Source organism: Ambystoma mexicanum, chromosome 2p (genome assembly GCF_040938575.1).
Source record: "Ambystoma mexicanum isolate Mex_15411 chromosome 2p, UKY_AmexF1_1, whole genome shotgun sequence".
NCBI classification, from domain to species: Eukaryota; Metazoa; Chordata; class Amphibia; order Caudata; family Ambystomatidae; genus Ambystoma; species Ambystoma mexicanum.
This window is the reverse complement of record NC_090923.1, coordinates 1,017,715,163-1,017,729,789: the sequence shown is the minus strand read 5'-3', so window position 1 is coordinate 1,017,729,789 and position 14,627 is coordinate 1,017,715,163. Positions and strand designations below refer to the sequence as shown.

Sequence of the window (14,627 nt, the reverse complement as noted above, 5' to 3'; positions counted from 1 at the left end):
AATGAGGAGTATCCGGTGGAGGTGACATCCAGCCAGGAATGGTGTAATGGTTTTGCGGCTGTATTAGACCAGTTGAGACATCTAGAAACACCAAGTTCTCTGGAGTCTATTAGCCGCCGCACTGTTAGTCATTCAGATGTCGCGTTGTCACAGCGGATGTCATGTGAAATGACTCAGACACGTGCAGCTTGTAGTAACTAAGTAAATAGTAATTTATACTGTGCCAGATATCACAGTAGTGGACTCCCCACACCGGAGCTTGTGGGCTATCAGCACCAAAGAATGTTGGGGGTAAAAATAGGAACTTGGCAGAGGAAGCAGATATGGGATGATATTAAGGTAGATGTGGGTGAACATTCTGGGCCGAATACAGCAGTCTCCACAGTTACGCAATCACCGGTGGTGTGCGGGGAGGAGTGGCAGCGAGACAAGATGGCAGCAGAACCTAATGGAAGGCAAGTTGGGTAGGATGGAAATAGCATCTTCAGGGGGTGAGAACAGGCATAGGGAGTGAGCAATGGGGCATTAGGGGAAAGACACAAGGATGCAGCGCTATCAGAAAAGGAGCCTTGAGGTACACATCCCAAAAGGGGGAAATGGCAGCAAAAAAAAAAAAGCAGCACGCAGACCCACCAGTGTTTGAAACCAATATCTGGCGGGTGGGGGGATTTAGACAGGCAAGATGAGGCTTCCCTTCCCGTGTTACAAGATCCATTTAGATAGAACATGAAGGCAGGGCTACTGCTTATTATTTTGCTTGAATGCATGGGGCTTCGAAGGGATTGGTTCGAGGGAAAGTTTGAGGAGTTCCCTTCCTACTTGATCTTTTGCCAAGAAGCACGTCCATGGTTTCCTCCTCTTTGCCGCAACGAATCAAATCGCAAGTGTCCTACAGTACAACCTATTTTGCCAATGGCCAATTCTCACCTCCTTAATGTTGATACCCCAGAGGTTTCCTGTGGTCAGTTCAATAGCACCCTCATTTTCAGAGTACCCCATCACTTTCTAAGTCCCATTCCGGGGGGATACCAGCGCGTATACGGCCCCATTGCTTTACTCCCCTTTCTTTGGGTGCATTTTCAGAGTCATTGGCCCTCATTACAAGTTTGCCGGTCCAGTAACAATGGTACCGGTAAGCTTGCCGGTACTATTGTTACTGGATTGGCAAACTACGAGTTCTGCTCACGGGTGCCTTCCCGCCCGCCAGGACTGACCTGGCGGGCGGACCGGCACCCGCGAGCAGACCATGTCGGATGCACTGGCCTCCCCATTCCCATTGAGTCCTATTGGACTCAATGGGTTGGGGATTAATTATTACCAGCACCCGGCAATGGGGAAATACAGGGTCCGCCAGGGCTGTAATGCCCCTGTATTTTCCCATTGCCAGGAGCCAGAATAATTCACAAGTTCAGCAGCAGCCGGAAGGTTTTTCTGGCAAGGCTACAACTGAACTTGTAATGAGGCCCATTGTCCTTTTCTGGTATGCACATATTCTGTGCAGGAACAGTGCACTCCGGATGCAATATATCACACATTCTCTGCAGGAACAGGCAACATTGTGTTCATGCTTACTTTGTATTTCTGTGACTGTATAGAACCCTTTGAAATGTATAACTTATGCACTTTTTCTGTTTGTTTGTAATCAGATACGTTCGCTAGCAAAGTGGCAGCCATCCAGGACCAATATGCAGACGCCTCCATCGGCAACGTGACGGGCAGCAACGCCGTGAATGTCTTCCTGGGCATTGGTGTGGCATGGACCATCGCCGCAGTATACTGGGCCAGCAAAGGCAAGCCCTTCCTGGTGAAGCCTGGCACCCTTGCCTTTTCTGTCACCCTCTTCACCATCTTTGCCTTCCTCAGCATCGGGGTACTCATGTACCGCCGCCGGCCGAGCATTGGAGGCGAGCTGGGAGGCCCCAGGACTGCAAAAGCCTTCACCATGATCTTTTTCGTCCTCCTCTGGCTGACCTACATCCTTCTGGCGTCCCTAGAAGCCTACTGCCATGTCAAGGGCTTCTGAGGGAGTTGGCCAATGGGGGTTAGAAGGTCCAGGCCTCCAAGACAACAGCGCAAGGATCTCGTTCATCCTCCTCCCCCGGCCGCACCTTCTTGAGAGTGGGGGATGCCTGAGGACTTGCTGAGGAACAATCTAGGCTGATCGAATGAGCCATGTTTAAACTATGATGCGGATCATTCGAGAACTGTCAGTAGATTGGTGGTCTGGATCCTAGTAAGCCAATAAGTGTCCTCAGATTTGGCAAAGCTTTCCCTTCTACCCCAAGACTTTTTAATCAGAGGAAACTGGTAGCACATTTAAGAGGAAGTGCAGGAATTGAATGAGTTGAGGGAGGGCGATATGAAAGCTGGAATGTGTTGATATTTGTCATGTCTGTTTGTGTTTTGTGGGTACTTTTTTATGTGGGGTTTGGGGTAAATGTGCCTGTCATGAAGTGTTACACAGAGACATACGCCCTTTATTGGTAAAAGCAGCACTAGCCATGAAAGCAGAACTCTCCGATCCACCCAGTATCTAGAGAGAGAAAGAAAGACAAAAAGAGAGCAAAGAAAGAAACAATAAAGGAAAAAGGAAACAAAGAATGAAAAGACAAGGAATGGATGGATACATCTGGGCAGTACAAAGCAAATTCGGAAGAAATAACAAGCGGAGAGAAGGAAATAAATGAGAAATATCCTGAGGAATATAAAACAACTGAAAGGTTGAACTGGAACACGAAGGAAACAATAACAAGAGAGAACAATCAATGACAGGCTGGGAACAGCCTCTATAGAGGTGGCATGAACTCTGCCCACCCGTGAGCTCTCGATGATGCAACTAGCGGGGTCGCCATAATGGTCTGATGGGGAGGTGAGTGGCTGCTAATAAGGTGATGCTGCTCTAGAACTTGCTGTGTCGTCCTTCGCCGTCCATTGTCGTCCTTCTTGTTCCAATCAAAACTCAGAAATGGCAGCTGTTACTCAACAAGTACGTCCAAACTTGGACCAGGGCACTAAGCGGGTCCACAGCACAATGCATCTCAAGAACAGAAACCTTCTAAAGGCTGGGAGGACCCGGCGATGGAGCAAGGTAGACGACTCTGGGACAACGGGGCCCAGGTAGGATGGTGTCCTCTGGCTATAGTCAGGCCTGTGGAAGCTCAACTGGAAACAATGGCTCTTCCAATGCACAATTCTCTCTATCCTACGCCAACGTTCGACGTCCCTCTCAGAGAGGCCATCAATGCGAGCCAAACATCAGCCTTTTGGTGTCAACTCACAGCTTCAACGAGGATACCCAAGCAGAGCAAGAACTTCAAATGAAGGGTGCATTCGGCACTCATTGTAGCCCACCGAAGTGGTCAGAGTGTGATGTTCTCCTCACTGGTGTGTTGAGAGTTGATATCCTAGACGCGTATCTGAGGATCTGCACAAGAAGCTTGTTTCCACCCTTAGACAACTGCAGGTTCCAGACACTGCACGTTACCTCTCACCCTTCACCGTGGCCTGCGTGGCTTTCAACCTTTTGCTATGATCCCCAAATCCTTTCTTTTCTGGGGTCTTCTTCCCGGAGACTCTAGAACCCGTAACACTCTTTCCTTACAGGTTTGTAAAGTCCATATGATTCTGGAGATTGGCACAGGCCCCAGTCACTCTGCACAGTGTTTGATCAGGCTGCATGATGTGTGATCCCTTCTTATTCCTGACACAGTTTCCAGACTCTCTTACTGGTTTGTAGCCAGAGGTTCTTGACATGACTAAAGCTGGCTTCCTTTCTCCTCATTCTCTAGACACCTTTCATACCAGGTGCCGGCTCTGGTTCCTTACCGTCTGCGTTACGTCTTATGCTGAGGGCCTCTGGTTTGAGGTGCTGTTATATCTGGTTAGGCATTCTTCCCACTTACACTGCACACACTTGAGAACACAGCATAGGACACTAATGTTCCTGGTGCATCCCTTCGTCATATAGCCGCTTCTACATATCCACCGTGGATATCCCCTAACTCGCAACAACTTTCAAAGGATATGCCTCCTTCTTGGTTGTCATGAGCACTATTACACCTGGTTACTCTTGCTCTTTCACTCCAGAAATCATGTTCCTAATTCACAACTCTATTGCACCCGGCTCTTGACACTGGCTCCTGACTGTTCCTCAGTATCAAATCTCTGGCTGCCTGGTATCTGATCGCCACTACCCTCTATGCTGCTAGTCATCATAACCAGTACTCATTTTCACATGTCTTCTCGCCGCTCTGTGATACTGTTGGTATTTCTCTCGCCCTTGCTCTGTGTTATGCATAACTCCAGGTTTCTGATACTCTTGTTGGTTGTAGTACAAGGTTGACTTTTATGCCTACCTCTTGTTTCAGATATTAACTTCTGGCTGGTTGTCTCAGAACACAGTGTAGACATGCCTTCTGTTTCCGTTATGGTGCCTGGTTTTTCACAGTCTGCTATGCCCGATACCTGACCCTTTATGGCCCTATATGTGCCGTTGTTCCAAGTGTTTGCTCTTCTGATTGTAAACTTCATAGTAGAACTGTTTCTTGTCTTAAGTGCTAGATTGGCTGTACTGTGGCTAATCTGTGACTTTCCTGCTAGAGCACTTTGCCTCTCACTCTAGTACTATAGTGATTTTGAAATCCTTTGTCCATCACCATACCAGAACTCTACACTTATGAATCCAGGTTGGCTATGGACTGTTTATAGTACAACTGCCCTCCCAATGCCATACCGGCAGTGTTCTAGTGCTAGGTCACCATTAATCTATCTGGTCTGGCCCCTCTCTGAGTCTGAATGCGGAGCCGTAGTCCCTCTCTGTTTAATTATCTACTGGCCTGTGTTCCTGGCTGTGGTTCGAGATGGCCTGAGTACACCTGGTGTTGGCTTCGACTCTACTCCGTCCATATTGCACTTGATTGATTCAGCCCCAAGGCATGTGATAATATACGGAGTCCCCGCTTTTCGACATTCCATCTGCCTTTGAACTTACCACATCTCTTTTCTAGATCTCAGTCTAGATTTACATTGTGTCCCCTGATTCTGGATGTCTTGCCATTAGCTGTTAGTGGTGTAGAATGTAGACTGCCCCTAGAATGATCACACTGACTGTGCGCGGTCAGTCATGTCCTTCTTAATAATCACGGATGTTCTTCTGTCTGCCAGCATTAATTTCTTTTCTCTCGATGCTCTCAATGTTTTTCTGTAACCGCTGCGCCTTCTTCAATGCAATAGCAGTATCATTGTTGGCGTTCTAGGCTCTTCTCTTGCATTTCTAGACATACACTGCTCTTGGGTCCTCTCTGTTGTGCACAGTTCCAGACTGTCTTTTGTAGTTTGATGTCCTTTCTGGTCCACACTGTCTCACATTTTCAGGGCTTGTGGACTAAGCAGTGTCTCTGCTTCTAGACTCATGACCTCTACCTTTGTGTGGTCTTTCAGAGTTCTCTTGTTGGCAGTAACCCTGGAGTGGCTCTCGTTGTGCAACCCCTTCTGGTTCCATACAAGTACACTCAGAGGCGTTGCTAGGGGGGGGGGGCTAAGAGGGCTATAGCTCCTGGTCTTTTAGTTGTAGCCCCGGATATAACTCAGGGGCCACAAGCAAAAGGCTACAGCTAGCCCCGAGTGCAACCATTCCAGACATTAGCTTAGCCCCTGATCTTGTCCAGACCTAGGAACACCCCTGAGTACACTTGGAGTCTCTTCTTCAAGCTCACTTAGAGTATTATTCTTATGTGTTCCATAGTGTTGTTTTCAGAATTATAAATGGCTCAAAGACTTTGTTCTCTCAAAATGTGCTTCCGTGACCCTTCCCCCACCTCCATCTTCCCAAAACAATACTTTTATGCTCACCTACCAGCTAGGGATTTCTCTGAGCACGTGTCTAAACACACACCCCTATGACTAAAGATTTCCTTGGAAAAGCCTCTATGATGCCAGCACTTGCCCAGAATCTCCTTTGGTGGCAGGATCCCCTCTGACTTCAGACCACCTCAGACTCACATTCCCCTCTGCCCTTTTTCCATCTACCTTCCTTCTCCCAATACCAGGGTGCCCTCTGTCATCCACTTTCGGCCTTTTCTATCTACTTCCCTTCTTCCAATTCCAGAATCCCCACTGGCTTCAGATGAACCCTGACTTTCCATTTGCCTCCACTCTTTTCCATTCAGCTTCCTTATCCCCACCTTAAGGGTCCCCACTGGATTCAACTCCCTTTCACAAAATTGTAAGTGGTATCACTCTCCAGACGTCTTCCAAAACCACACAGTCACTTCTGAGTTCATTCGCCACTTGCAGAATCCCAGATCACTGGATCTTCCTCACGAACCCCCCCCCCCCCGACACCCACCACCCTTTCCAGAATGCCATTATATGAAGAAATCTCCCCTCCTAAAATCATTCTGCTTACAGGCTACCCTTGTGCCCCCCCAATCCCCTGCACATGCAATTTCCTCTGACCCACTCTTCAAATTCCTTTGACTCTGCCACCCCTCCCAGGCTGCCTTTTAGTTTCAGGCTCCCTCCCAGAATCCCTTCTTTCTCTGTACACCCCAGCATCCCAGCAGCAACCCACTGTACACACGGTTTCCTCCACTGAATAACATCAGGCCTTAGCCCCCTGACAGAGTTCTCTCCAGGTTCCAAAAGTACTCAAGCTCAACAATTCCTTCTCCCAATTCCTCTGTGGCACCAGGTTCTCATTCCTGAGCCCCTTCTCTCTGCACACTCCCAGAAACCTCTCTGGCTCCAGGTCCTTCTTCCGCCTACCCAATCAGGCTCCAGGCCTCACCTTCCAGAACCCCCGCCTCTAGTTTCAGGTTCACTCCTGCATGGCGGTCTTCCTTGGGCCTGGCACCTTTCTGTTCTTCCATTTTGGAAACACTGTGAATTTTCATTTTTGATGCTGATGTATGTGTTTGTTCGTCGTTCTCCCTGTGCCTGAACTCTGTAACCCTGTATTATTGAGCCATTGTTTACATTGTGGGGTGTGTGGGGGGTGCTTTCTCTGTGATTGGCCCATCGTTCGCGTCCCTGCTGGGTTCCTGGCCTAGGCTAGGATTGGAGGAGCAGTGGAACCCTTCTCGCCGATGTCAAGAAAGGTCCCTCAAAGACATCTGTGAACTCTAACAAGAGCAGGCCCACCTGGGGACCAATTGGACCACACTTGCATCAGAAGTACCTTTTTTTGAATAACGTGTTGGTCTGTTCTCTGTGTTGTTCTCCAACTTCCTGTTGATGTCGGACTTTGCCTCCAGTTCTGTGCTGGATCGGCATTGGTTGCTTTTTTTCAGTGTGACCCTTTTTCCTGACAGGCAAAACCTCTCCTTTGTCCTCTTGGTTATTCAGAGCACAGTCGTCTGATCCGGAAACACGGTATTCGGGCAGCGAGGTGGCGGGCATTCAGATCAAAAGCTATCAGATATCCAGGGCGCCGCCCGGGGGTGGAATACCACACTGGGGGAGCTTAGGGCTGCAGGTATGTGTCTGCCCCAGGGCTCACACAAAGGGACCACTTGCCGACCGAAAACAGGGTATGTACCCCATTCCAGCCGCCAGTTGTCAAAAGGGAGCACGTGATGTTGTGGGGACAGAAGGCCCTTATGGAGGTCTGAGTTGGAATTATTAATATTGGGGGGATGGGCTGCTATTGTGTACATATTCTTTCAATCAAATGTAGTATGAGGGCCCCAAACAACCAGTCTCAAAAGACATGCTGCCATAAAGATAAAGGTCCCCAACCTGCCTGTCCCACTCAGACATGGCACCACAGGTGTAAAGGGCCCAACCATCCTGTCCCAAAATACATGCTGCCATAATGATAAAAGACCCAATCAGACTGTACCACTCAGACATGGCACCACAGGGGTAAACTGCCTCAACCAACCTGTCCCAAAAGACATGCTGCCATAAAGATAAAGGTCCCCAACAAGCCTATCCCACTCAGACATGGCACCACAGGGGTAAAGGGCCCAACCATCCTGTCCCAAAAGACATGCTGCCATAATGATAAAAGACCCAACCAGCCTGTACCACTCAGACATGGCACCACAGGGGTAAACCGCCTCAACCAACCTGTCCTAATAGACATGCTGCCATAAAGATAAAGGACCCCAACAAGCCTATCCCGCTCAGACATGCTGCCATAAAGATAAAGGACCCCAACAAGCCTATCTCGCTCAGACATGCTGCCATAAATATAAAGGACCCCAACAAGCCTATCCCGCTCAGACATGCTGCCATAATGATAAAGGACCACAACAAGCATATCCCACTCAGACATGCCGCCATAAAGATAAAAAACCCCAACCAGCCTGTCCACTCAGACATGCTGCCATAAAGATAAAGGACCCCAACCAGCCTGTCCCACTCAGACATGCTGCCATAAAGATAAAAGACCCCAACCAGCCTGTCCCACTCAGACATGCTGCCATAAAGATAAAGGACCCCAACCAGCCTGTCCCACTCAGACATGCTGCCATAAAGATAAAATACCCCAACCAGCCTGTCCCACTCAGACATGCTGCCATAAAGATAAAGGACCCCAACCAGCCTGTCCCACTCAGACATGCTGCCATAAAGATAAAAGCCCCAACCAGCCTGTCCCACTCAGACATGCATATTTCATTATAGATTGGGTGTCTCAAAGTACCGGGACTAGGGGCATCATAAATATATTAAACCAAACAAGTTCCCAGAAAAAAATTTCAAAACAGGAATCCCAATTTACTAACCCACATGCAACACTTTAAGAACAATCATTAGACATAGCAATGGGAAAATATACAAAAAATCCATGAACAGTGTTTGAAAAGTTTAAACCATCCAGGAAACAAGAATACAACCCATCACTCTTTATTATGAGGGTATTTATTCAGCACGGGGGTAGCTTCTGGAAGCAACGGAGCACCTTGCAGTCATAGGGGGAAGAACACAGTGAGGGAAGCAGAGAGACAGGGAGCGGGGAGCTAACAGGGGAGGGTGGGCAGTTGGCAGCAAGGGAACTACAAGTAACCAGGGAAAGAGACCGCGGGGAGTAGATCACTGTGTCCCAGGTAAGGTGGGGAGTGCAGGGTGTGTATTCATTTGTGTGTCATTCAATCTCACAAACCACCTCTTAGAAAATCAAATTAAGAAAATGAACATATTAAACATTATAAGACAGCAAAACCAACACATATCTCACACACACTGTTGTTTAAAAGATAGAAAAGTTACATTCTATTTTACTACTGCTGCAAAGTAGTGTTGTTCGCTGTTTTTAGAATTGAATGATATGCCTCCCCATCCAAGCTGAACTGGGTCAAGCTGTACAGCATTGAGCCAATCCCCTCCCTGAATCACCGACACAACCCCCCCGGCTTCTAAATGAGTCCAAAGAAGCCGGAAGACAATCCTCCAAAAGAGGTCCATGACTGAGGGCTCCATGGTCAAGTTTGATATCATTTCATTGCTGGAAACAGCTTGAAGTTATTCAGCCAGATGGAATCTCCCACCTACTGAATCGTTAGTGGAAGGAGCTTCGTTGCCTCAGCGTTAGGAGCCGATTGTTCGCAAACGGTATTCCAAAGGATCTGGCCACCTAAGCTCAGACGTGCTACCACACAAAGGGACCAGGCCAGCTTGTCCCACTGACATATGCTATCAGGGGCAAACACTATTCAAGTTGCAGGCTCCTGACCAGCCCTAAAAAAGTCAGTTGCCACCGCAGTTCTATACCTACACGCAGGGCACCATTCCTTACTCGCCAAAAGTCAAATATCACCAGCCAATGGCTAGTGGAGAGTGGAAAGTTTGCACCCTGATGCTATCACACAGTTATAGGGCCACAGCACGCCGGTCGTACTCTCTCGGCCCTACAGATAAGCAGTGTACCAGCCATTTTCTAAACAGGCAAATATGCCCAACATAAAATAGGTAGTAAAAATACTTACAACAAAAATAACAAAAAGGAACACGTAGGAGCCCTCTCCGCTGCTTGCAACCACTAAGCTCCATGGAAATGTTCAGATGGTTGGCATCCGCGGAGAAGCATGACAGGTTGGATTTGGCTCTATGGAGGAACTTTAAGGCAAACATGCATCTTTTAATTTTCATAAATTACTGGGTGCAGACAAGTATGGATTGCAAAAGATATTCTATATTCAGCCTGTCCCTCGCAGGCAAGCGAACATAGATCTACAGGTCCTAGGTAGCCTGTATCATCCTGGCATATGACTGTATAGCTACAGGATCTCCTGGTCAGCCTGGCCCTCACAAGAATGATAGCCTAGCCCTCTCAGACATCGAACCGTACAACTGGAGAGGCCCACCAAGTCGCTTCATTCAGATATGCTTCCGTACAGAAGCACTCAAGGCCTGTGCTCAACCCAGCCAGAAGAAGCAATAGGGACACCAGTCTTTTCCGCCAAGCCGGGCTACCACACAGACAACATCAATGGGCAGCGCATGAATGCTTCTGGTGGGTAATCATTCCAAGCTATATTCCAAGTTGCATTGCGTGTCTCAAACAAAAATTATTGACGACCCACAGCAGATCAAAGAGTCTTGAAGTCCGATCCTGTGACTGTACCAGGTGTCTGACCACTCAAGAGTGTGTGCATGGTTATAGCTCCCCACCTCTGGGCACGCAAGCCCAAACGCGTTCGTGGCTGGTTAGCTCACTCACTTTTTTCCCCCGATTAAAAGTTTCCCCATTTAACTTCCTGTGCCATCTCAGCAGAACAAGAGTAAGCTACTGCTCAGTATAAGGTTGCCAGGCAGCTCCAAGTCAGGAGCGACAGCATGCCCCAGTACTGGGTTTTCACTTCTCCATCAACTGCCTGCTGGGAGTTACAGGGTTGGGTCACATCAATAAGAAAAATGGACTGAAGTAAAACTAAGATAAAAGCAAAGCTCAGAAGTGGAGTAGCGTGTCCCATATGACATGGGGCCATGTGGAAACCCTAGTTGGGTAATGGGGATATTTGGCTTTTTGAAACCGCATAAAAATGATGCCTCCTTCAAGGCCGACTATAGGGTTCCTATGTTAGATCAGAATATGAACATACACGTTCACAGGGTTCGAAATTGCTGGGAGCTGAGAGCTATTTAGCCCAAACTAAAAATGCATAATACAAACATGTGCATTACACAATATTATGAAATATTTTTGTCATTCTATCACCCTGGGAAACATGAATATAGAGCATATATATCCCAAAGCAGCAGTTGGAGGCCTGAATTGTCTCCTTTTCCTCTCTGGTCCCTAAACATCTATAAGGCATCATAAAAGAGAATTGCCTGTTTGAAGTCATGGACAGATAAGATATCCACATACCTATAAAAACATCTCACAAACACAAAGTTGTATTTTTTTAGATCAGCTAGTAAAAGGGATTTGCATACATTACATATTAATTGCAGCATGCGGTACACAGTGTTCGAAATTTAAAACAAAAAGTGGTGGAACTATGCCTACGCGCGCCTCCTATCCACACAACACCTATGTCAGTGAACTTCTCTCTAAATGTGAAACAAACACAAACCCCTTACCTGGCTTACCTGGCATGTTGCACCAATAGGATTTCTTTAGGGCCTACTAGCCATGGCCTTCAGGCATGGACAGTGGCCACAGCCATCCACCTATAGATTTCCTTGGTGCACACTAGTCATGGCCTTTGATCATGGCCACTGTATATGTTCCACTTATAGGTTTCCTTGGGGCCAACATGGTCAGTGTCCATGATCCACCTTTTTATTGGGGCCCTCTGGCCGGTGCCACTAGTACAAATACCCATTTCGCCTTGGTTAGTAGATGTAATAACAATAGAGACCCTCATTTATCTTGTCCCCAGTTTCCATTACCCCAATAATTATCACGGTAATTATAAGACAATCAACACAGATTAATGTAGTTCCTTTACTGTAAAATAACTGTACCACCATTACCGCAGTACTTTTCTCAGTCATTTGGCTTACAGCTACACAGCTATACATGTGTCCCACAATGCATCAGCAAAGCTTTTCAGAAATTATGTGAGCGATTACCCCGATAATGTGAAAACGTTTGAACTGCCACTGGGTCCCCAGACCACCTCCAACTCCCCAACTTTGCATGGTGTCCTCATCCTCCCTCCCCACCTCTAGCCGGATGCCACTTCTTCCTTTTTCCTCATCCAAAAAGCTTTTTTTCACTTTCCGTTTTCGCATTACCGCAGGAATCGCTTGCATCAAGCAAAAAAATAAGCTGTTTCTTTCATTTCTGAACAGCCTCGCTGATGCATTGTGGGACACATATATTGCTATAATTTCAGGAGAAGGAGGCATCCCCTTCTCCGTCAAATATTTTAACAACTACTGGACGGAATAACCCCAGCCCCTTCCCGGAAATCAACGTTTCGTGCCCAAGTTGTTTTGTATCTGGTCCAATTCTGTGCAGCGGTTTTTGCTGTACGCTGAGCAGACATTTTGACTTTTTATCTATGGGGAAATGAATGGGAGTAGGCCGAAAAGAGTGTTTATTTTCTTAATAACGTTTTAATTTTTTAACACATCTTTCCCAAAACGTCCAGTCTGGGGGGGCCAGTGACAAACTTTTTGTTTGCAAAATATCAGCCAAATCCATCATGCAAGTCAAAAGTCATTAACAATTCAGTTTTCGGGTCTCTATATATCAGCCCAGGAAAGAGCAGAGGATAGCATAGAATGGCTGCAGTCCTGAAAGAGACAACTCTGGGCATGAGTGTTAAATACCACATGCCCTTCCTGCATTAGTGCACGTCTTTAGTCTGTACTATGATGTTATTCGCCTATCATAGCTGCAGACGGAGTGCCCGCTCATGGACGGACTGGGGCATAAAGTGAGACCAGATACCAAAATAAAGGGGTTCCGATTCGCGAATAGAAATCTTTCTCAGCAAAGTGAGTACACTGGGAACTTATTTCTTTGTGTAAATGTGTGGTAAACGGTGCCTTTTAAAGCACATTGGTCAATAACATTGAGCAAAACACTGTATCAGCTTGACAGTTCACTAGTTCATTAAATTGTCCGACACTGACACGCAAAGGCGGCCGGTGGCCGGGCACTTCGGGGAGCCCCCTTTCGGCCAGTCCGAGCCTGCCTTTGTATATTGGACTGCCTGGTCCCTATCTGGAGAGGCAGATAACATCCCGTGCTATGGATGCGTTTGCCACTGTGCGAGTGCGCGGTGGTTAGTGGGAAGAAGTTACACACAACAAGGAGAGCGTGGGTATGGGGGGGTCGTTAGAGCACAACACTTTTACACTTCCAGGGAAACCCTAAATTGTGGCGGTACACGAACAAGAGTCACTCCAAGCACAATGCCCGTCACTAAGTCTGTGGCGCCCCCAGGGGTCAGTGCGCAGCTTCTCAGGGTGACATCAAAGCACAAGGACCAGAACGCCCCTGAAAAGTGGCCACATTTGCCACTTAAAGGCCGACCATTCTGAGCCCTGAGTCTTGCACACAAGAGGCGGCCTGTCCACTGAAAGCACGTGGATACTCCGAGGGACCAGCCATACCTGGGCCAGTGACCCCTCCGCGGCCGGTGGGCCCAGGAGTGGTATCCGTTTGATCTGAATGCCCCCGCCACCACGCCTCCTGGTGCCCCCTGCGCCCCAGACGTGATCTAAAATGCATGTTGCTTGTTGTACATAAAATACAAAGTATAAAAGATGTTATGCAAATTAAACAGTTACACAAATGTTGCCAGGTGTCTGTACAATTGTGAACAGGGATCATGCATGCAGAGATGATGGTGGCTTTAACACAAGAAATGGAGTGTTTGTGTCTGTGTGTGTGTGGTTGGAATAATCTAAACGGTCATTGTTAACACTGGGCACAGGAAGGGGTACATACTGACGCTAGTCACCTTTTGTGTATGCTGGTCGTGTACACAGTTTGGTAAATATATGCAGGGACAGTAAGCCTTGAGAGTGTGATGGTTACTACCAAGCCTCCGTGCTCGCAGCGAATGTTTACAATTGCCAATGTTTCGTTTCTTTGCCCCCCCCCTCTCCACATTGAACTATTGTGAATGAGTACTTTTTGCACATAGGGTGATGGAGCGCATCTTGTGTTGACATGCCTAATTTAGTCATACTCCTTTACATATTTATATATTTAGGGATGTTGTGAAGTGCAACCACACACCGATTACACTGAAAGGAGTGGTGATGATGGATTTACAGAAGATCAGCTGGTTGTCACTGCCCCTGAAGTGCTGAAGGAGAGAGTTCCATAGGCAGGTAGGGAGGACGGAGACATCTCAGCCACCAGGATCTGGAGGAGATTGAAAGAGTACGAGCTGAGGCGTTTGTTATGATTACTGTTATGTTAAAGGTTCTTATACAGCACACTGTTGGCACCTGCGTGGTCTCTACGCGCTCTGACGGATCTGTAAATCAAGGGTGGAGGCGAGAAGTTTGGACTGAGCAGGGAAAAGGGCAAGAGAGCTGTGATGCGCTGTTGGCAGCTTTAGTTCGGTGACACCGTTCACTGAGAATAGATGTGTTTTTCGGTTGGTAGCTGCCATGTGGTGTTGGGCGAGACTATGTGTGGTTTGTTACGTTGTTGTGATGCTGACATTGTCATATCAAAAAAGTGCAGCCTGTAGCTCAGTGGACGATGC

General features: G+C 47.5%; 1 protein-coding gene across 1 annotated transcript in view; it reads left to right on the top strand.

The window, feature by feature from the left end:
* Window positions 1-13,704, top strand: part of LOC138567042 (sodium/calcium exchanger 1-like) — a 728,531-nt gene extending 714,827 nt beyond the window's left edge. The window contains exon 7 of the mRNA XM_069644865.1: window positions 1,647-13,704. Coding sequence (XP_069500966.1) covers window positions 1,647-2,023 — 377 coding nt within the window. The 3' untranslated portion in view covers window positions 2,024-13,704. The remainder of the gene's footprint in view (window positions 1-1,646) is intronic.
* Window positions 13,705-14,627: the final 923 nt, after the last annotated feature.